Here is a 24,562-nt window from a genome sequence, read left to right on the forward strand (position 1 = left end):
TCCTGGACTGTGTCTACCAAGCACTGCCAAAACACATCTAAGTTTGTACACAGTGTACAGATATTTTATTTTATTTTTGAGACAGAGTCTCGCTCTGTGGCCCAGGCTGGAGTACAGTGTTGCAATTTCGGCTCATTGCAACCTCCATCTCCCAGGTTCAAGCAATTCTCCTGCCTCAGCCTCCTGAGTCGCTGGGATTACAGGTGCACATTACTATGTCTGGCGAATTTTTCTAATTTTAGTAGAGACAGGGTATCTCCATGTTGGCCAGACTGGTCTTCAACTCCTGACCTAAGGTGATCTGCCTGCCTCAGCTTCCCAAAGTGCCAGGATTACAGGCGTGAGCCACTGTGCCCGGCCCAGTATACTCTTTTAAAAACTAGGGTTTAAATCATCTTATATCTCTGGATGTTTTCCTCCAAATTTAGCAATTTCTTTTTTTTTTTTTTCAGTTTTACTTTTCTGAATGAGATTTTATCCCAATATTTGTTAAAAAGATGATCCCTTCTCCCTTGACTTAACTCTGGTAAAAATAAATTAATCAGAAATTCGTAAGCCTATATCTGAACTTTCTCTATTCCACTGCTCATGAGTCTATCCTTTTGCCAATACTTACATTTATTTAGTTCTTCCTCATGTTTTGCAGTTTTCAGCATGCAATTCTTACACAAATCTTATTAGATGTTAACTAAATATTTTGATCTCCAATTATTCATTCTAGTATATAGAAATAAAATTGATTTTTGTATACTGACTTCAATCTTGGCTAAGCTAAGCATCGGAGAGGGACTCAGGTGGCCCTCCAATGGCTAGAGAGCAATGCGCCTGAAGGCACAAATGACATCAGGCGTACACCAAGAAGCAATTTCCAGAAACAGATCCTGAGTGGGACCCAAATGAGGCAGGAGAGCTGCAGCGCCTGCAGAGGTACAAGAAGGCACTCCTAAATGGAATAGAGCCTGGCAGAAAAAAGGCAATGAATATAGGAAAGGTTTCAGAAGTGCTCCAGAAAGCTGATGAGAGCCTGAGTCAGTTCTACGAAAGGCTTTGCAAGGTATACTGGCTTTGTACACCATTTGACCCAGAGGCTGCTGAGCATCAGCTTATGATAAATACATTATTTGTTAGTCAGGCACAGGGAGACATTAAGCAAAAGCTACAGAAGATAGAAGGCATGAATGCCACCCAGCTAATATACTATGGTGTATGTCAACCGAGAGCAAGAAGAAGAGAAAAAGGTTAAATGGAGGCTTACAAAATGGGCTGAATTTCTGGTGGCTGCCCTTGTTGAGACAGAGACTGGTGTAGTGCGAGGACATGGGCATGGACATGGTCGTGGTCATGGAGGAGGTCAGGGCAGACAAGGATTTGAGAGCCGGCCAAGGTTTGTGAAGGATCAGTGTGCATGGTGCACAAAGAAAGAACATTGGAAGGATGAATGAATGCCCAGAGAAGGATGAGGGCAGTAGCTGTTGCTGGGAAGTCTGGCCACAGCCTCTGACAGCAAATCGCCACACTATGGAAAAGCAGGATATTGGCTTGATCATCTGGGCAGAGGCAGAAAGCTATGAGGACTGAGACAGACTGGGGTCTCTCCCTTTAGGCCCCAAGGAGCCCAAGATCACAGTGGAAACTGGGGGCAACAGATGGACTTCATGGTAGACACCAGCACAAAACACTCAGTAGTGACTCAGCCCATTGGGCCATTGTCCAAAAACTATGCAACTATTGTTGGGGCAACTGAAGTTTCAGAGAAAAGGCCATTTTGCTGGACAAAGAGGTGTGTTACTGGAGGACAAGAAGTTCAGCATTAATTTTTTTTTTTGATATGGAGTCTCGCTCTGTCTCCCAGGATGGTATGCAATGGCCAATCTCGGCTCACTGCAATCTCTGCCTCCTGGGTTCAAGTGATTCTCCTGTGTCAGCCTCCCAAGTAGCTGGGATTTCAGGCACACACCACCATGCCCAGCTAATTCTGTAGTTTTAATAGAGACGGGGTTTCACCATGTTGGCCAGGCTGGTCTCAAACTCCTGACATTGTGATCTGCCTGCCTTGGCCTCCCAAAATGCTGGGATTAAGGGTGTGAGCCACCACACCTGGCCCCAGCATGAAGTCTTATACATCCCAAACTGCCTAGGTTCCTTGCTAGGAAGAGACTTACTCCAAAAGTTACAGGCACAAATTACCTTTGGGCCACAAGGAAACATGACTTTAGATCTAAGTTAATCCAAGGCTATGTTATTAACCCTCATCCTCCCAGAGGCTAAGGAATGGAGACTGTACACAGATAGACCCCCATGTAAGCCAGGGATTCTTGAGATGTTTGAATTGCCTATCAAAATTTCCAGAGTGTGGGCAGAAGATAACCCACCCGGGTTAGCTGTAAATCAGGCACCAGTATTAGTAGAACTAAAACCCGGAGCCTCTCCAGTGCAGGTTCACCAATACTCATTATTTACTGAGGTATCGAAAAGCACATAGACCCAGCTCTTTAAGCACGGCATTATAGAGAAATATAAGTCACCACGGAATACCCCTCTTCTGCCAGTAAGAAAACCATCTGGTGAATACAGGCCGGTGCAAGATTTAAGTGCTGTAAACCAAGTCACAGAGACTATCCACCTGGTGTGTCTAACCCATATACTTTAATGGGACTAATTCCAGCAAGTGCTGCCTGGTTTACTTGCTTAGATCTAAAGGACGCATTCTTTTTTCTCTTGCTGGCGACTGTAAGTCAGCCCATCTTTGCATTTCACTGGGTAGAAACCCAGTATACTTGGACAAGACTCCCTCAAGTTTTCAAAAAACTCACCCACAATTTTTGCACTGGCCTCAGATCTCATAGCTTTTGTCCTACCAAATAACTATTATATCCTGCTCCAGTATATAGGTGTCCTTCTATTTGCAGCTCCTACTTGGCAGGACTGCCTAGAAGGCACTGAGGATCTCCTCCGTCTTTTGCGGAAAGCAAGATACAAGGTATCTAAGAAAAACGCTCAGATCTGTTTACCAAAAGTTAAATATCTAGGCTTCCTAGTAAGCCAAGGGAGGCATGAGCTTGGCAGTGAGAGAAAGCAGGAAGTACATACACTTCCCACTCCAACCAGTCAGCATCAAATAAGGGAATTCCTAGGGGCAGCAGGTTTCTGCCACATCTGGATTCCAAATTTCTCACTCATGGCAAAACCCCTATATGAAGACACAAAGCGGGGTGAAAGGAGCTCCTCCTATGGGGAGCTGATAAAGAGACAGCCTTTAAAGAAATTAAAAAGACCTTGATTCAGGCCCCAGTATTAGGACGACCAGACCAAACTAAGCCTTTCTTCCTATATGCCCATGAGCAGAAAAGAATAGCAGTAAGAGTCATGACCCAGATGTTAGGATCATGGCATCAACCGGTAGCATACCTTTCAAAGCAACTGGACCCCATGGCACTAGGTTGGCCCCCTTGTTTTAAAGCAGTAGCAGCCACAGCCCTGCTAGCACAAGAAGCCAACAAATTGACCTCGGGACAGAAACTGATCATTAGGGTGCCACACACAGTTATTAGTCTCATGGACCAGAGAGGGCATTGGTTGTCTAACCTGAGAATGATCAGGTATCAAGGGCTCTTATGTGAGAATCCTCACATAATTTTAGAAACTGTCAATACCCTAAACCCAGCCACTCTGCTACCCATAGAAGAGCCAAAAGACCCCCTTCCACAACATAACTGCATGGATATAGTAGATGAAGTCTACTCTAGTCGAAAGGACCTAACAGACGAGCCCTTGGGGAACCCAGCCGAAGAGTACTTTACAGATAGGAGCAGTTTTATAACAGAAAGGATGTGGCGGGCTGGATATGCAGTAGTAAAATGGGACTCTATGGTAGAGGCTTCACCTCTACCTGCTGGGACCTCAGCTCAGAAGGCAGAATTAATAGAGCTGAATTGTAAAGAGCTGACTAGAGCTTTACTGCTAGGAAAAAGAAAAATAATCAACATTTATGCTGACTCTAAGTATGCCTTTGCCATCCCGCATACTCACGGGACTATATATAAAGAGGACATACTAGGGACAGTTAGACTATCTTTTTTCCTGCTCCCACTGCAACAAAGGGAAACTCTACGGTACCCCATTTATGATGAAATCAAAGAGACAAAAGAGATGTAGACATCAAAAGAGACATAAAAATAGGAGACGGGAAGGACACTAATTGGCCTAATGAGAGAAAAACCCAATATTATGGGCCAGCCAGCTGGGCATAGGATGGATCATGGGGATACCATACCCCAATTTAACATGCTTAACCGCATCATTAAGTTACAAGCAGTACTTGAAATCATCACTGATGAAACAGCAAATATTTTAGATCTGTTAGCCCAACAATCCACGAAGACGAGAAACGCTATTTACTAGAATAGGCTAGCTCTAGTCTACCTTCTAGCCCAAGACGGAGGAGTGTGTGGAAAGTTGAGCTTAACTGTTGCCTAGAAATTGATGACAATGGAAAGGACAAAATAGCCTCAAAGATGCAAAAGCTAGCTCAGTTTGTTTCTTCTTGTTCTGCATAAACATCAGACTGCACACTGTTTCTACTTAAACTTCCTTGTTTCTACTTGTTCTTTGTAACAAGTCTCCAGTTCAAACTTGGAAACCGGGATGGTCTCCAGATTCCCTTTTCGGAGGATGGTTTTCATCATTTGGTTTTAAAACATTAATAGGAGTGGTGCTGGCTATATTAAGGAGTTGCTTAATACTCCCTTGTCTCTTGCCCCTTATTATTAAAAAGCATTCAGTCTACTATAGAAGTTTTAGTAGACAGAACAACCACTACCTGACTGATGGCTCTAACAAAGTATCAGTCTTTACTGACAACAAAAGACCTGCTCCACTGTGAAGAACTAAATGATAATGATGCTTTCTATTGAGTTTTAACTCATAGGAGCATCAAATGGAGGAAAGAGGCAGAAATTAAGGAAAGAAAAAATAAAATCATACAAAGGAGACAGACACGTTCTCTGTGTTAGATTTAAGACAGTCAATTAGCTCAGGCTCTGGAAGGAAACTTGGCTCTGGAAGGAAGCCAGAGCTCAAAAGAATGTGCTCTGAGAACTTTCCCAATACTCCCTCACCATCTGGAGTAAAACATAAATGTTCTCCCTGATCTGTACCCTCATAGTATGAGTAAACCTAAGAATTTATAGATAACTGTTACTCACGTATTGCTCCCCTGTTTTGTATCTAAATAACACGGTAAAGGCCATGAGGAATGTCCAAACAGGATAGTGCTGCAAACATCAAAGAAAGAGATTAATGCGGAGCCCTGCAGGACTGGTCTGAACTGGTAAGGCCACTTGGGCTACATACCAACAGGCATGTGTAAAACTGTCACTGTACTGATTAACTGCTTTTGTTCTTGCATCTGTAAACTGGCTTCTTTTCGTACCCTAAGATGCATAAAAAGCCCTTGCTTTCTCTGTCTGGGGCTCAGACCTTTGGATGTGAATCCACTGAGCTGGTGTATACCTTAAATAAATCCTCCTATAACCTCATTGGTCTCTCTGGTTCCCTGATTTCTCCTAACAAATGCAACTGGGATAAGCTGATGTCTGAAAGATAAGTTAGTTAGCAACAAGATTGAAAGGTACAGAGGCCTACCATCCTCAAGACAGAGAGAAGCTCATTCAAAGGTCATAGTGAGACAGAAACATGGCAATGTGCCTAGAAACCAGCAGTGGTACAAACCAAACATTCCAAGAATGGGTAAGTGGTAGGCCAAGGTCAGATCATCCCTAACCATGAAGATCAATTTTTGGAATTTGTTTATTTTTATTTTTTGAGATGGAGTCTCACCAAGCTGGAGTGTAGTGGTGCTATCTCAGCCCACTGTAATCTCTGCCTCCCGGGTTCAAGTGATCTTCCTGCCTCAGCTTCCCAAGTAGCCGGGGCTACAGGTGTGCGCCACCACACCAGGATGGTCTTGATCTCTTGACCTCGTGATCCACCTGCCTTGGCCTCCCAAAGTGCTGGGATTATAGGTGTGAGCCACTGTGCCCATCCTGGAATTTATTTTTTTTATTGCATTGGATGATGCTTCATTAGAAACAAGGACGTTTAAGTAGAAACAGTGTGCAGTCTGATTTCTATGCAGAACAAAAAGAAAATTGCTTGGAGAAGAGACCCTACACAGAACACCCGAGTTTGAGGTGATGACGGTCATGGTGTGAGACACAGACAGACCAAAAAGATATCTGGGTGTAGAACACAAAAGATTCAGCAAGAGATTCAATTTGAAAGTCAGGGAGAAGTATTTAGATCAGTGGTTCATTCTCAAGATTTAGTGGGACCTAGGATACTTGTTTAAAATGGGCATTCCTGGGCCCATGCTCAGAGGTTCCAATTTTGTAGAACTAGGGGATAAAGATGCTGGAACCTGAATTTTTAATATGCAGCTCTGGTAATTCTGATACTGATGGGCCTCCTACTGCACTTGAGAAAGTACTAATTTAAAGGACTCCCAAACTTCTGGCTTACACAAGACAGTGGTCAGGGTTGGAATGGAGGCACAATTTACAGAAAATGTGAATGATGACAGCCAAGAAAGCTTGTGAGTATGAGCCATGAATTCAGGAGCCTCTGCTTCTCATAGTCCCCTGGGGACAGACAGAGCAAGAGGCTGACTGCCTTTAATGTTTGGACTATTCCTGTGGGGCTGCCCAAGTGGCCTTTCTGATAGAAGTAGTTCATCAGCTAAGTGTCATGTCTGTCTCAAAACTGATTCCATTTAGAATGCTGAGAGGCCGTTACTTCCAAGCACACATCTGCCTTGACTCAGATACTGGCTATCTGTGAGAGTACCACCTACTCCTTCCTCCTAGATCACTAGGCATCAGTCAAGCTGGCCTGTCACAACTCTGATACCAACTTGGCTAGCCCCATCACCATATTCAGTTCTAAATATCTAAACTATCTAAAATAGTGTATGCATGCCTTTTTTAAAAGATTAATAGGCTGGGCATGGTGGCTCATGCCTGCAATCCCAGCACTTTGGGAGGCCAAGGTGTGCAGGTCACCTGAGGTCGGGAGTTCCAGATCAGCCTGACCAACATGGAGAAACCCTGTCTCTACTAAAAATACAAAATTAGCCATGCATGGTGGCGCATGCCTGTAATCTCAGCTACTTCAGGAGGCTGAAGCAGGAGAATTTCTCAAACCCAGGAAGCTGAGGAAGGAGAATCACTTGAACCCAGGAGATGGAGGTTGCGGTAAGCCAAGATCATGCCATTGCACTCCAGCCTGGGCAATAAGAGCGAAACTCTGTCTAAAATAAAATAAAATAAAGATTAATAGCTGGGCGCTGTGGTTCATGCCTGTAATCCCAGCACTTTGGGAGGCCGAGGCAGGTGGATCACCTGTGGTGGGGAGTTCAAGACCAGACTGTCCAACATGGCGAAACCCCGTCTCTATTAAATACAAAAATTAGCTGGGTGTGACGGCTCATGCCTGTAATCCCAGCTACTCAGGAGGCTGAGGCAGGAGAATCACTTGAACCCAGGAGGCAGAGGTTGCAGTAAGCCGAGATGGTGCCACTGCACTCCAGCCTGGGTGACAAAGTGAGACTCTGTCTCAAAAAAAAAAAAAAATTTAAGACATTATTTTTTAGAGCAGTTTTAGGTTCATAGCAACACGAAGTGGAAGAACAGAGACTCCCCAGATCCCTTTTTTTGCTGAGTATTTCCTTTTTCTGGTACTGTACAAAAAGTACAGTAGATGCTCCAGGCCCATCTACTACTTTCCTTGCTCCAGTCCTCCTGGAATCAGCCATTTTTTCAAGGAGCAGCCCTGGTTCCTTTTATTGGAAAATGATATTAGAAACCAAGATCGGGTTCTGTGTTTGTTGCTGCTTACAGTGCCCCTGCTTGTAGGCCCTCTTAGCCAACAGAGCAAGGAGGTCTATGTGTGTACCATGTATATATAAAATAACTACATTTCCCTTTTAACCAGCTGTATCTATATTAAGCTAAATATGAGGTCATACTGATGTCTTCAACTTTAATCTATTACCACATGGATCACTGTCACCACCTTGCTTCACTTATCTGTAACTTCCACTTCAAGAGTGAGACATCTGTCTCTCACCATCTGCCATACAATAACTTAATTGTTCTATTCCAGTCACCATGTACATCAGTGCCTTAACTGCTGACCTGTACCCCCATGCCTCATTCAATTTTATCCCTTTACCTTGCTTTATTCTCTTCTATCGCACTCTACATTGTTTATATTCTGCATTTTATGCTTATTTAAGTTTGTTTTCTGTTTTCCTTCTCTATAACAACAGAGACTTTCACTGTTGAGTCCCAAGCACCTAAAGTTTGCACAGAGTAGGTGCCCGATAAATAAAGTGGAACAAATGACCAGAAAATTGAAATGCTTACTATGTTAATAAAGCAGGTCTCAGGAGGTCCTTTCCTAGCCAGTCCTATGTCACTCAGCTTTGAGATACTGAATCTATTTCAATCAAATTGTAATCATAGCATATAATTTAAACTTTTCATCAATTCAACTCCTTATCTCCCCAACTGCTACGATTATAACCACCAAACTAAAACAGTGAACTATTACAAACTCACATACCCTATTTTTTCCTTTAAGTCCTGACTGTAAGTAACCACCCCCTCCCCCCATTCCCATCCCTTGATACCTATCTCCTAGATAGACATTGCCAACCAGTTTAAATTTTCTAGAAATTTTTGATTCTGTCTGCTCTATTTATTGATAATGTTTTTCTCATTTGATAAAACATGAGTAACATAATCAATATCATAAATTCAAATCACAGAGTTAATGAGAAGTTATATAAACATTAGGCTGTTGATTTTAAGTTAATCTTCCAAAAGGACTCTGAAGGCATATAAAGCAATTTTTGAAAAAAGTACACAGATTTGCTCTCTTTTCCTTAGTGGAAGCCTGAGTTTTAAGAACAGAGACACTAACAGAAAACATATGGAAAAGATCAGTAACAAGATGGAATCTTGGCTCAAATGTGGTCTGCCACGTTTTACATACCAATGTCTCAAATAATAGACTGCGTTTTTACAACTGCCAAAGCATCACTTGAAACACTGTATACTTTCCTTAAATGCAAGGTTTAACAAAATAAATCTTGTGAGTTCTTTGTAAAAAGCTAGTGGAAAACACTTTTTTGAAGAAACAAAAATGAACTCCAGGATTCACTTTATCTTACTGGTTTGTAAAAGCTTAAAAGAATTCCCCCCCAAAATGAACTCCAAGTCCACTGCCAAAAGACCCAGTCAACTCTGTTTAGAATATGAAAACAGTGTAAAAATTAAACATTGAAAACAGTTAACTGTTACTATTCGGGAGAGATAGCTCTATGAAATGAAGAAATTTTCTAAATTTACAAAATAAAGGCAATAGTTATTGAGCAACATAAGCTTATGATTCCATTTTATTCAATATTACAAAAATGATTACTTTGTACAATACTAAAACAGGCAAATTGGAGATACACCTTTAGAGTGCAACCAACTGATTAATTTTTATCTCAAAGGATATTAGAAGTCATTCTAATGGGTACATTTGCAAGCAAGAGGAGAAAAGAGATAGCTGATAAAAATGAAGGTGTAAGCCTTTGTACAGAAAAGTCATATATTTAATCTGTGTAACCAATGATAATTGAGTGCATTTTAAAAATAAACTAAAGGTGAAATGTTACATGTTTCTAATCCCGATTCCTTATTTTAACAAAGAGAAGTACTGATGTGAACCTAGGTGTTGAACAACCAAGGGACTAAAGAAATTCTGAGTTTCAGGCTGGGCACGCTGGCTCATGCCTGTAATCCCAGCACTTTGGGAGGCTGAGGCAGGAGGATCACCTGAAGTCAGGAGTTTGAGACCAGCCTGGCCAACATGGCGAAACACTGTCTCCACTAAAAACACAAAAAATTAGTGAGGTATGGTGGTTCATGCCTGTAATCCTAGCTACTGGGAAGGCTGAAGCAGGAGAATTACTTCAACCTGAGTTGTAGAGGTTGCAGTGAGCCAAGATTGAGCCACTGTACTCCAGCCTGGGTGACAGAGAGACTCTATCTAAAAAAAAAAAAATTTTGAGTTCCACTTTAAGTTGCTGAGACACTGGAGTTCCATTGTCACAGTGGACCTTAATTTGAAGAATTCTTTGGCATAAAAATGAAAATAAAAACAGTAATCAGTACATTCTGTTTCATTTAGTTTTGTTTGCCTTTCACATTAGAGGAAATTCTTGCCACACCCCAAACCAAAATTAAGGGGAAAAGAAAGAAGTAAGCCACATAAATCTGACCAAGAACACAAGCATCTTAATTTGAATCCACAAAGTTTCATGTAATGAAAAGAAATACATACTTTTAATTCAACCCAAGTGTTTTCCAAGAAGATTGTATTTGCTTAAATTGCTACAGTAATTCAAGAGACAGCCCTGTCTGGACACACAGTTACTGTGGATTTTTAAGAGACTCAGTTAAAGAATTTAGGAATTTCTGATTCATTTAAAGGATTTACAAATTCATCAACCCCTGAAAACTAAAGCAAATTCAACAGGTATGATGATAAAATAATTTTCATTTTTTAAAGAATGTATTCCTACTATTAAAATTGAAAAAGTATACTGGATTTGTTTAATATTAAAATAGACTGAATCTATTATGAAAGCACAATTTTTGGAAGCAAAATCTGGTAAAAAAGTTACATTAAACTTTTGATTAGGCAAAATGTTCAAGTAAAGAAATAGTATAATGAGTTTAACTCTTTCTCATTTAAGATTTACCCAATAAACAATCTTTGTTTAGATTTTTATTTTAACTTTAAATGAAAGGAGAGATTCTCAGGTTAAAGGAATCAATCTCTTTCTCTTTCTTAGCTCTCTTTTTCTCTCTGAATTTTAAGTAAAAAAGAACCAGCTAATGCCTTTGAGGCAGACATCTGAGCAATGCTAGTGGTTCCAGTTGGGGGGTTGATGGGCATTTGTGCAAATTTCACTCAAAACTTTCTCCAAATTTCACTACTGACTAAATCCCTGATAGAGAATGTTTTTCTTTTCATTTATCTCTTTCTCAAAGGGAAGATACAGATGTTCTAGCCAGTCTATTGAAGGATCTAGTTACTTTGGGTTTTAGTTAATTAAGATTTAAATGTATTGTGGCTAAAAATAATTGAGGCAGTTGTATTTTTCATAGCAAAAGAATTTTACAAATTAAAATTTAGAACTTTTTTGGAAAAATCTGAATTATATGCTAATATTTGGTTTCTTATATGCTAGTTTCTATGGCATACCAATAAAAACAATTATGCCTTTAACGTAATAAAATATTATGAATCTTTTACTTTAAACTTTTCCTGAACAAGTAAATTATACCTCATTTTTATTAATAATTTCAATTAAAACTTTTCTTGATGAATGCATAAGTACTTTACTCCAAGAGAAATGTTATGACACAGATGCTTGTATTGCTATAATATAAAAAATTCAAATTGAAAACTGGTAATATATATATTTTACTTTGCTCCAAACATTCTTTTTCACATTTGTTATTTTCCTATTACACAATATACTAGGAAAGTGAGGAATGCAGTGTACTGTGATGGAGAAATATTCAACAGAAAAAGGAACAGTCAAGCTCTCATGAATATGTCCATTTGAAGAAATCACCATGGTAAAATAAATGTCTAGAAATAATCAACATTAGTAGAGAGAAGCACTGCTAACAAGACTTAATCTATAATTTATTAACTTATTCATCCAACAAATCTTTGAGAACTTATAACACCGCATTGTATTACATTCTATAAAATATTAGATATCAGGAAATTACATGATTGACAATGATTACAATATTGCTGTGAGTTATTCTATACAGAACAAGGCATAGATTGTAGAGTATGAAAAGAAGAGGTAACAAAAATATGCTTAGCAAATAACTGAGAAGAGATTAGTTGGGGAATGAAAAATGTGGATAAAATAAGAGATTGTTGTAACAGAGGAAATTATCATGGGGAAAGAGCAAGAGGCATAGAAAATAATGGGCATTAGATGAAAACAGAATGGATTTCAGATGAGAACACTGCACTTAGTCAAAGGGAGTAGAACAAGACTGTACTACATGGTTAGGAATGTGGAGGGAGGAGGACAAGGATGTTTAAGGTAAGTTCAGGTTTAGAAGAGAAATTGTTCCTCAGGGAAAGACTTTCTTCTTGGGTACTCACAACAGACCAAAAGCAGACAACATTAAGAACCTCTTTATTTTCAGAGATGCCCTAGTCATGATGTCTTGATTCTAGGCTGCCTTCTTTTTTCTGTACAATTTTTCATACCTGTTGAACAACAGAGTCTAACTGTCAAATGTAGGGTTGCCAATTGATGATTGCTAATGCTGTCAACACGAGGATAAAATTCAAGCTGAGTTTTTGGCCAGGCGTGGTGGCTTACACCTGTAATCTCAGCACTTTGGGAAGCTGAGGTGGGTGGATTGCCTGAGGTCAGGAATTTGAGACAAGCCAGGCCAATATGGCAAAACCCAGTCCCTACTAAAAATACAAAAACAATTAGCCAGTCACAGTGGCTCACACCAGTAATTTCACCACTTTGGGAGGCTGAGGTGGGCAGATCACCTGAGGTCAGGAGTTGGAAACCAGCCTGGCCAACATTGCGAAACCCCATCTCTACTAAAAATACAAAAAAATTTAGCCAGTCACGGTGGTACACGTCTGTAATCCTAACTACTCAGGAGACTGAGGCACAAGAATCACTTGAGCCCGGGAGGTAGATGTTGCAGTGAGCCAAGATCATGCCACTCAACTCCAGCCTGGGTGACAGAGCGAGACTCCGTCTCAAAAAAAGAAAAAAAGGTTGCCCCTTCAGATCCGGATTTTTTTTTTTTTTGAGATGGAGTCTTGGCTCTGTGGCCCAGGCTGGAATGTAGTGGCATGATCTTGGCTTATTGCACCCTCTGCCCCCCGGGTTCAAGCGATTCTCCTGCCCCAGCCTCCCAAGTAGCTGGGATTATAGGCTCGTGCCACTGTGCCCACCTAATTTTTGTATTTTTAGTAGAGACGGGGTTTCGCCATCTTGGCAAGGCTGGTGGTAGACTCCTGACCTTGTAATCCACCTACCTCAGCCTCCCAAAGTGCTGGGATTACAGGCATGAGCCACTGCGTCCGGCCTTCAGAGCTGGATTTAATAGTCTTATTTTGCTTCGTCAACAGTTAACCAACTACATTTCCCAAACACATCACCATTTGTTGCTCCTATGTTTTGCTCATCTCTTGTATCTGGAGATCTTCCTCACCTCCCTCTGTGAGAATCTCAACATTCCTTCAAAGTCTAGGTCAAATGCCACATCTTCCATGGATCTCACAGAAAGCCACCACGCCCAGCTAATTTTTTTTTTTGTATTTTTAGTAGAGACGGGATTTCACCATGTTGACCAGGATGGTCTCGATCTCTTGACCTTGTGATCCACCCGCCTCGGCCTCCCAAAGTGATGGGATTACAGGCTTGAGCCACCGTGCCCAGCCTAAGTCATTTCATTCTTTCTTGAAACCCTTGATGGGAAAAGTAGACAGAAAGGTCTCAGAATAAAAGAGGTAGGATTTTTAATAATCTTTTTCCTAAATGATACATTCATTTCATCTGGAGAGAGTTTTCAATTTGCAAAGTATTTTTACATGCATAGCTCATACAATGCTAACAATGACCAGGTGGCATAAGTAGGCAAAATATAAGACACAAGGAGGCCGGTTACAGTGACTCACACCTGTAATCTCAGCACTTTGGGAGGCCAAGGTGGGTGGCTCATGAGGTCAAGAGTTTGAGACCAGCCTGGCCAACATGGTAAAACCCAGTCTTTACTAAAAATTCAAAAATTAGCTGGGTGTGGTGGAGTGCACCTGTAATCCCAGCTACTGGGGAGGCTGAGGCAGGAGAATTGCTTGAATCCGGGAAGCAGAGGTTGCAGTGAGCTGACATTGTGCCACTGCAGTCCACCCTGGCTGAAAGAGTAAGACTCTTTCTCAAAACAAAACAAAACAAAAAAAACAAACAAAGGCCAGGCGCAGTGGCTCATGCCTGTAATCCCAGCACTTTGGGAGGACAAAGTGGGTGGATCACCTGAGGTTAGGTGATCAAGACCAGCCTGGGCAGCATGGTAAAACCCCATCTCTACTAAAAACACACACAAAAAGTTAGCCAGGTGTGATGGCACGTGCCTGTAATCCCAGCTACTTAGGAGGCTGACTCAGGAGAATTGCTTGAACCCAGGAGGTGGAAGTTGCAGTGAGCTGAGATTGTGCCATTGCACTTCAGCCTGGGCAACAACAGCAAAACTCCGTCTCAAAAAAAAAAAAAAAAGATGGTTACTCAGTAGAAAGTCTACTATACCACTTTTGACTCTAGTTCAGTGTAATACCTGACTTAAAAAAAAAAATCTCAGCTGGGCATGGTGGCTCACGCCTGTAATCCCAGCACTTCCGGAGGCCAAGGCGGGAGGATCACCTGAGGTCAGGAGTTCAAGACCAGCATGGCCAACATGACAAAACCCTGTCTCTACTAAAAATACAAAAATTAGCTGGGTGTGGTGGCACGTACCTGTAGTCCCACCTATTTGGGAGGCTGAGGCAGAAGAATTGCTTGAACCCAGGAGGAAGAGGTTGCAGTGAGCCAAGATTACATCACTGCACTCCAGCCTGGGTGACAGCAAGACTGTCTCAAAAAAAAAAAAAAAAAAAATATATATATATATATATATATATATGTGTATGTATATATATATACACATACATATAAAATCTCAACTCACTGGTACTTAAACATTTAATTTAATTTTGGTTTGAGGTCAAGCTCGGTGGCTCATGTCTGTAATCCCAGCACTTTGGGAGACTGAGGTGAGTAGATGCCTTGAGGTCAGGAGTTTGAGACCAGCCTGGGAAACATAGTGAAACCCTATCTCTACTAAAAAATACAAAAATAAGTCAGGTGTGTTGGCATGTGCCTATAGTCCCAGCTACTTGGGTGGCTGAGGCATGAGAATTGCTTGAACCCGTGAGGCAGAAGCTGCAGTGAGTTGGGATTGTGCCACTGCACTCCAGTCTGGGTAACAGAGAAGACTGTCACAAGAAAAAAAAAAGAAATTAGTTTGAGCACTGCCCATTCTTTCTGGATATTCTTTTATATACAGACATAGGTAGCTGTCAATTTATACAAAGCGTATTCTGAGTTAACACACTATTCTCCACAATGTTTCCTTTTCTCCTTGCAATAGGACAAAAAACAAGAAGAAGAAGATGATGATGATGAGCTTCTTAAGTCCAATATATATTCTTTTCTTCTTTTTTGGAGTCAAAGTGCATTGCCAATATGAAACTTATCAGTGGGATGAAGACTATGACCAAGAGCCAGATGATGATTACCAAACAGGATTCCCATTTCATCAAAATGTAGAATATGGAGTCCCTTTTCATGGATATACTTTAGGCTGTGTCACTGAATGCTTCTGTCCAACTAACTTTCCATCATCAATGTACTGTGAAAATCGCAAACTCAAGACTATCCCAAATATTCCAATGCACATTCAGCAACTCTACCTTCAGTTCAATGAAATTGAAGCTGTGACTGCAAACTCATTCATTAATGCAACTCATCTTAAAGAAATTAACCTCAGCTACAACAAAATTAAATCTCAAAAGATTGATTATGGTGTGTTTGCTAAGCTTCCAAATCTACTACAACTTCATCTAGAACATAACAATTTAGAAGAATTTCCATTTCCCCTTCCTAAATCTCTGGAAAGACTCCTTCTTGGTTACAATGAAATCTCCAAACTGCAGGCAAATGCCATGGATGGGCTAGTAAACTTGACCATGCTTGATCTCTGCTATAATCACCTTCATGATTCTCTGCTAAAAGACAAAATCTTTGCCAAAATGGAAAAACTAATGCAGCTCAACCTCTGCAATAACAGATTAGAATCAATGCCTCCTGGTTTGCCTTCTTCACTTATGTATCTGTCTTTAGAAAATAATTCAATTTCTTCTATACCTGAAAAATACTTCGACAAACTTCCAAAACTTCATGCTCTAAGAATGTCACACAACAAACTACAAGACATCCCATATAATATTTTTAATCTTCCCAATCTTGTAGAACTCAGTGTTGGACACAACAAATTGAAGCAAGCATTTTATATTCCAAGAAATTTGGAACACCTATACCTACAAAACAATGAAATAGAAAGTATGTAGACTTTTATTGTGTTTTAAGGAGAGAAAGAATGGAAATCTGACCTTTTAAAGAAAAAAATCTTTAATAAGCTATGCTTTAGACATGGCTGAAAATGGTTGTTCTAAAGTTGGCTAAGGGAATGGCAGAAATTTGCCTCAGAGAAAGGTGTGCTATTCAGTTTATAGTCCTTCCTATTAAATTTAATTGTCTTAAATATTGAGACATGGGCTGGGCGAAATGGCTTATGCCTGTAATCAGAGTACTTTGGGAGACTGAGGCGCATGGATCACTTGAGGCCAAGAGTTCACGGCCAGCCTGGTCAATATGGTGAACTCCCATCTCTACTAAAAATACAAAAATTAGCCAGGCATGGTGGTGTACGCCTGTACTCCCAGCTACTTGGGAGGCTGAGACATGAGAATTGATTGAACCCAGATGTCGGAGGTTGCAGTGAGCTGAGATCGTGCCACTGCATTCCAGCCTGGGTGATAGAGCAAAAGTCTGTCTAAAAAAAAAAAAATAAATTATACATACACACACACACACACACACACACACACACACACACACACATTATATATATATATATAGAGAGAGAGATAATAGAGCATATCAAGAAATATGAGTATCCTAAGCAGTGGAATTGTAGATAATTTTTTTTGAAATTGTTCTATAGGAAATTATTGATCAGAAAAAATGAAGTCATTTATATTTTGGTAATATAAAACTCATTTACAATTTAATTTTCTTCATTGTGTTATTTAATATAAAACAAACTAAACCTACTTCAATTTATAATTATTTTAATTAACAGAATTATATTCCATACAACATAAAATCCAACATAGAATTATGGCTATAATTATGGATTATACTATAATGCAGGATTAATTTTTAATTTATTTCTTTCAGAGATGAATCTTACAGTGATGTGTCCTTCTATTGACCCACTACATCACCACCATTTAACATACATTCGTGTGGACCAAAATAAACTAAAAGAACCAATAAGCTCATACATCTTCTTCTGCTTCCCTCATATACACACTATTTATTATGGTGAACAAAGAAGTACTAATGGTCAAACAATACAACTGAAGACACAAGTTTTCAGGAGATTTCAAGATGATGATGACAGTGAAGATCACGATGATCCTGACCATGCCCATGAGGGCCCAGAACAAGAAGGAGCAGAAGGGCACTTTTACCCTCATTATTATGAAATTCAAGAATGGCGAGAAACTATATAGGTATACAATTATGACTTCACAAAACTTATACTTAATATAGTAAATCTAAGTAAACATGTATTACTCAAAGTAATATATTTAGAATTATGTATTAGTATAAGGTCAGAATTAAATTTAAGTTGTTGGTGACATCTGCATCATTTTATAGGATTAGAACTTACTCAAAATAATGCAAATCTTTAAAAATATAAATTAGAATGACAAGTGGGAATCATAAACTAAATGTTGTTTCTTATGCTCTTTATAAATATAGAAATAACATGTTTAAAAAAGTGAGTGTATTATTTCTAATAACAGTAATTTTTCTAAAAATGAGGAAGGAAGTAGCATTTAGCAGTAAAGACCCAGAAGTTATGACCTTTTTGATCACTCTGAGGACAATATTCAAACAACAGGAGGGCATATTAATGTAACAAGCATTTAATTAAGGAATAGCCCATTTTCTTTGACTGCTTCAGATAAGCTTTCACACTGGAATTTGTGATCTCATCATTATGACATCCATCCCCCTAGCCCACCATGTAGTGCATAAAATAATATTTTTGATTTGTAAGAGGCCATCCTACTAAGTACCCAAAGCATACAGATTCACAAAATGAACTAATCTTTTTTCCTCAGAGTACCAAAACAACAAAATTATAAATACTGTATTTGGAGAACTAAAAAACATCAAACGCTCTCATTGCAATTTGTATGTTAGCAAATTTCAGTAACTGTCCAAAACAATGTTATTGTGTTCCATTTTAACTGAGATAAATGTTTTTGTAATAAATACAACCACAGAAAGGTTTATTTGTTACAAAATGATTTGCAAAGAAATAATTGCTTTGTTCACAAGGTTAAGTTAAAGTTGGCAAAATAAAGTTAATGATATTACTAAACACTTGGCTAGGTGCCAGTGGCTCACTACTGTAATCCCAACACTTTGGGAGGCTGAGACGGGCAAATCATGAGATCAGGAGTTTGAGACCAGCCTGACCAATATGGTAAAACCCCGCCTCTACCAAAAATACAAAAAAGAGCCCAGCATGGTGGCACGTGCCTGTAGTCCCAGCTACTCAGGAGGCTGATGCAGGAGAATCACTTGAACCTGGGAGGCAGAGGTTGCAGTGAACCAAGATGCACTACTGACTCCAGCCTGGGCGACAGAGCGAGACTCCATCTCAAAAAAGAAAAAACAAAAACAAAACACTGTGTGCTTATCAGCCAATATCTACATAAGCTAAAATTAAATACAGTTCCTTTAAAATTTGAATGACCAGATAACAGGTTTTGACATCTTTAAAGCCTTAAAAATAACTCTTTCATTAATGTATCATGTTTAAGTATTTTAAGTATGCCTCACAATGCAGATTATCTAACTGCTGTGATAAACTCTCTTGACATACCATGTTAATGTTTCACTGAATTCTTCAGATAAGGGAAAAATACCAATCTGGGGCTATCTATACAAGGGACCCCAAAACAAATAATAACAATTCTGACAATACCCAACAGACAAGTCGAACTATATTTCAGAAGTAGTTTTCCAGCTTGCAAGTCTTTTTTTTCCCCCTGGAAATATCAGTTTAAATAAAGTCTTTAATGCCCTTTATATCTTTGAGGAGATTATCAGCATTATCAGAACCAGAACACTCACCTGTTCCCAGGGACAACCTCAAGAATACAGGATGAAAATAAACAAAACTCCATTCATTCATCTAATCAATGTTCATCAAGTCCTTTCTTATATAGGGCTTGATAATAAGGGATAAATAAACAAAGTACAATGTGTAACTATGATGCCATGATATGGGCAAAGCACATTTTCAACAGAGTTGAAACAAAAAATCTTAAGGCTGACCTCCCTTTTCTTGCAATTTTTAAAAACAGGGTATAAATTCAAACATCACGAGTTAATACGTGGAAAGTACTATGGGTGTTTTAGAAAATAACAAAGATAAGAGAATTTCCTTTTTTTTTTTTGAGACAATGTCTCGCTCTGTTGCCAGGTGCCAGGCTGGAGTGCAGTGGCACGATCTCGGCTCACTGCACCTCACCTCCTGGGTTCAGGCAATTCTCCTGCCTCAGCCTCCCAAGTAGCTGGGACCCAGGCACATGCCACTATGCCCAGCTAATTTTTGTATTTTAGTAGAGACGGGGTTTCACCATGTTGGCCAGGATGGTCTGGATCTCTTGACCTAATGATCCACCAGCCTCGGCCTCCCAAAGTGCTGGGATTACAGGTATGAACCACCATGTCCCGCCAAGATAAGACAATTTCTAACCTAGAGCGATTTAAAATTTATGAGCCATTAGGGAAATGTAAATAAAAATCATGATGAGATACCACTTCATGCTCATTAGGATGGCTGAAATCAAAAGGAGACAAATAAGTGTTGTCAAGAAAGTGGAAAAACTGGAGCTTTCATACACCACTGAAAAGGAGTGTAAATGCTGCAGCTGCCGTGGAAAGTAGTATGGAAGTTCCTTAAAAAGTTAGTTACATGGCCAGGTGCCATGTAATCCTGGCACTTTGGGAGGCTGAGGCCAGGAATCACGGAGGTCAGGAATTCAAGACCAGGCTGGCCGAGATGGTGAAACCCTGTCTACTAAAAATATAAAAATTAGCTGGATGTGGTGGCACGTGCCTGTAATCCCAGCTACTCGGGAGGATGAGGCAAAGAATTGCTTAAACCCAGGAGGCTGAGGTTGTAGTGAGCCGAGATCATACCACTCACTCCAGCAAAAAAAAAAAGTTAGTTACATATAACCCAGCAATTCCATTCCTAACTATATACCCAAGAGAACTGAACATGCATGTTCACACCAAAATTTGCATACAAATGTCCATAGCAGCATTATCCATAAGATACAAACCACCCAAATGTCCATCAATAGATCCACAAAATGTGGTATATCCATACAGTGGAATATTATTCAGCAATAAAAAGTAATAAAGCATTGACATATGCTATAACATGGATAAACTTTGAACTGGGAAATCTATGGAGACAAAGGTCACTGGTTGCCTAGAGCAGGGGATCACCGGAATGGGGGAAAGTGAGAAGTAACTGCTAATGGGTATACAGTTTCTTTTTTGGGGTAATGAAAATGTCCCAAAATTGACTGTGGTAATGGTTGTACAAATCCAAAATCACTAACGTCTATTAAATTGTATACTTCAGTCTGGGTGCAGTGGCTCATATCTGTAATCCTAGTGCTTTGGGAGACCAAGGTGGGAGAATTGTTTGAGGCCAGAAGTTCGAGACTGGCTTAGGCAACACAGTGAGACCCTGTCTCTACAAAAAATTTAAAAATTATCCAGGCATGGTGGCACGTGCCTGCGGTCTTAGCTATTTGAGAGGCTGAAGCAGAAAGACTGCATAAGCCCCAGAGATCAAGGTTGCAGTGAGCCGTGATCGCGTCTCTGCACTCCAGCCTGGCAACAGAATGAGACCCCATCTCTAAAAAAAAAAAAACCCAAAATAAATTATATACTTTAAAAGGATGAATTGTATTGAATGTGACTTATCTCAATAAAGCAGTTATTTGAAGAATTTAATAAAGAGAAGATCAAACAACTCACTGTAACACAAGGATGAAATAAAATGTTAATGTGGCAATAACTATGAAAAACTGTATAAGCACAGATACCATAACTTTCACATCTGGCGAGGACCTGGAGAAGTAGTTGAAGGCTCCCAGAAAAAAGTAATAAATGTGCAGCAGGAATTGACTGGCAAAAGTGGAGAGAACAAGCTCCTGAGTGGGGTTAACATAAAGACATGGTAATCAATTACTTGTTCTACTTCTTGCACAATTAAAAAAATTGAAAACCTTCATTTTCAGAACTCTGGAGTTTCAATTTGTATCTCCTCCTCAATGAATAAAAGAAAATACATTTGATTCTCAAAGAACAGCCTTAGCAAATAATAAAAATTGCAATTCAAATTTAGCAATTCTGGCTGGCATGGTGGCTTACGCCTATAATACCAGCGCTTTGGGAGGCTGAGGCAGGCAGATTGTTTAAGCTCAAGAGTTCTAGACCAGTCAGAGCAGCATGGTGAAACTCCATCTCTACTAAAAATAGAAAAATTAGCCAGGCAAGGCTGAGGTGGGAGGATCATCTGAGCCTAGAAAGTAGACATTGCAGTGAACTGAGATCATGCCACCGCACTTCAGTCTGAGTGTCAGAGTGAGATCCTGTTTCAAAAAATAAAAGCAAATTTAGCAATTCAAAACAAGGAATCTGATATAAGAGCTATGTGGGTATAAAGCCTGACATGACACTTCTAAGCTAGATGACTCTCAATTAGTTATTTAGTTTCTCTAAGTGTCTCTTTCTTTGTTTTCAAAAAAAGATGGTTTCCATAAGGTTGTCATAAGGATAAAGACAAATAATAGATATAATAAAGCACATAAAGTGCACATGAGTTGCAGGAACAGTAAGGCTCACTGCAGCACATCTGGCCCAGCAGCCCACAGATCTGGATGCTGCACACTCCTAGGTGCTCACACTATTTTTCCTGGCACACAAAACAGTCAGCATCTTTTTGGGTTCCTTCAAACATTCCACTCATACAAAAGAGTAGTAGACAAGAGAGACTACTAAGGGTTTCACTAGGGTGCTTAAATCACATATCTCATAACTACTTTACAATCACTATTGGACTGTGCAGCTTTTCAAAGCACTATCTGAATGGCCCACCAGGGTGAGGATGGCAGGGTTCCCTCCATCCACTCACAAGGCACTGGGATGCTAGCTTCTCTGACCCAGAGTGTGGTCAAACTCTTTCTGTTTATTAGTAAGAACAGTTCAACTCTGCGCGGGCTCCTCCCTCTAAAAGTGCATATAAGTAAATGCATCCCATGTCCTCTAGCTCAAGATCCAATGGGGAGGCAGATTAACAATCATTTTTTGGTACTTGAAAATGCCTTAACTCAAACCTGCCCAAGTATTTCTCATTAAAAACAAAACAAAGAAAAACTTCAGTGCTTTCCCTGGGAGACAATGAAGAATAAAGAATTTTCTTTAAGTAGTACATTAAGACTGCAGTTACCTATCAGAGCTACAAACTAAACCAGATGATTTGATATTTATAGCAGGAAAGAAAAATGTAAAAATTCATTTATTATTTTTTTCATTATACCACCAAGTATTTAGTTATGTTAGCTAATAGGCTAAACTGTAACTATTAACAAATAAGTCCAAATTGTACCATAAACCCAAGGTTAATTAACAAATATAAATGTATAATGAACATACATTTAACTTTTAGAAAGGAAATTTTAAAAAGGATACTTCAAAAATTTGTTCATGATAATACTGGTTGAGAATGTTTAGCCAGTGTTTAAGTATTACCTGAAACACTACACATTTTCACCCTATTTCTCAAGTTTGGGACCACTAAACTAAAATACAGATGTATGCATGTTATATAACACACTTAACCAGCTCCATGAGGTAAAAAAGAAAATAGAAGAAATAAACCTTGTCTGTTCTATATAATTTTTCTGTTTTAAGAATTCATATGTCCCCAAGGATGGCTAGACCTAAAGACCTGGTTTCCTGATTCTAAGTCTATTTCTTCTACATCTTGGAAATAAAGTATAAGAGCAGCTGGAAACAAAATTAAATCATAACAGCTAAACATCTGAAGTTTCTTATATGTTCCAATTTCCTAAATAGATATAACTATGCCAAGTTATAAATCTGCCTAGTTATAAATATCATAACATCATGGACACATCTTGCATCACTTTACATGTTTAGGTTATGAATTCACTATACAGAGATTTATGTACTACTGAGAAAAAGTAAATTCACAAATAAGATACAATTTTACCATGAGCTCTTCCTTACATTGAGTCATAATTCCTCTCCATATAAATTTGACCCTTTAGTTTAGGAAGTAGAATACATGGGTTCTCATATTTCTTGTTCGAACTAGGCCTCAAGCATAAGTATGAGATTTAAGATGGAGAGCCAAACCACAGACTTTCCACAAAATCAAGATTGCTGGATTAAAAAGGGTGCACGAGTATCTAGTAACTCAGCAGTTCTCAATAGGAATGATTTTGCTCCCCTAACTCCCACCCACCGTGGACAACTGGCAATGTCTGGAGACATTTTTGGTCATTGCACAGTGGAGTACCACTACTAGCATCTAGTGTGTAGAGGGCAGAAGTGCTGCTAAACATCCTACAGTGCACACAGGCTAGCCCCCACAAAAGAGAACTATCAAGCCCAAAATGTCAGTAGTGCAGAGGCTGAAGAACTCTGTAGTAACCAGATTCTAGTTCAATAGATAAAGAAACTGTGGCCTAAAATGTTAAAGAACTTGCCCACAATCAGGGGAAGATTCATGACGAATCAGAACTAGAACTCGGCTGGGCTGGGCACAGTGGCTCACGCCTATAATCTCAGCACTTTGGAAGGCCTAGGCAGGCAGACCACCTGAGGTGGGAAGTTCGAGACCAGCCATTCCAACATGGAGAAACTCTGTCTCTACTAAAAATACAAAAATTATCTGGGCATGGTGGGCGCACGCCTGTAGTCCCAACTACTCCAGAGGCTGAGACAGGAAAATCACTTGAACCCAGGAAGCAGAGGTTGCAATCAGCAGAGATCACACCATTGTACTCCAGCCTGGCGACAGAGCAAGACTCTGTTTCAAAAAACAAAACAAAAAACAAAACTAGGCCGGGCGCGGTGGCTCACGCCTGTATTCCCAGCACTTTGGGAGGCCAAGGTGGGTGGATCACGAGGTCAAGAGATCGAGACCATCCCGGTCAACATGGTGAAACCCCATCTCTACTAAAAATACAAAAAATTAGCTGGGCATGGTGGTGCGTGCCTGTAATCCCAGCTACTCAGGAGGCTGAGGCAGGAGAATTGCCTGAACCCAGGAGGCGGAGGTTGCGGTGAGCCGAGATCGCGCCATTGCACTCCAGCCTGGGTAACAAGAGCGAAACTCCGTTCCAAAAAAAAAAAAACAAAACAAAACTAGAACTCGGGTGTTCTGACTACTTAACCAAATGATTTCCTACAAAGTTAGAGAATGAAGAT

General features: G+C 39.8%; 2 protein-coding genes across 6 annotated transcripts in view; one reads left to right on the forward strand and one right to left on the reverse strand.

The window, feature by feature from the left end:
- CENPP (centromere protein P) overlaps positions 1-24,562 on the reverse strand; it is a 287,077-nt gene that overhangs the window by 165,831 nt on the left and 96,684 nt on the right. The gene's annotated exons all lie outside the window — the stretch shown is intronic.
- OMD (osteomodulin) lies at positions 10,445-21,335 on the forward strand. Of its 2 annotated transcripts, XM_054254371.2 has the most exons (4): positions 10,445-10,587; positions 11,602-11,699; positions 15,303-16,273; positions 17,174-21,335. In XM_054254371.2, the coding sequence occupies exons 3-4, from the start codon at positions 15,325-15,327 to the stop codon at positions 17,509-17,511; spliced, it is 1,287 nt and encodes a 428-aa protein (XP_054110346.1). In that variant the 5' UTR covers positions 10,445-10,587; positions 11,602-11,699; positions 15,303-15,324; the 3' UTR covers positions 17,512-21,335. The 2 variants fall into 2 exon arrangements, with proteins under 2 accessions (XP_054110346.1, XP_002742767.1); XM_002742721.7 differs by lacking the exon at positions 11,602-11,699.

The sequence above is a fragment of the Callithrix jacchus genome, chromosome 1 (assembly GCF_049354715.1).
Source record: "Callithrix jacchus isolate 240 chromosome 1, calJac240_pri, whole genome shotgun sequence".
In the NCBI taxonomy this organism is placed as follows: Eukaryota; Metazoa; Chordata; class Mammalia; order Primates; family Cebidae; genus Callithrix; species Callithrix jacchus.

Bases quoted from the DNA above. Each gene is read 5' to 3' on its own strand.
- OMD (XM_054254371.2), top strand. From the start codon at position 15,325: ATGATGATGATGAGCTTCTTAAGTCCAATATATATTCTTTTCTTCTTT. The intron at 16,274-17,173 runs GTATGTAGACTT...TATTTCTTTCAG, and splicing joins ACAAAACAATGAAATAGAAA to AGATGAATCTTACAGTGATG.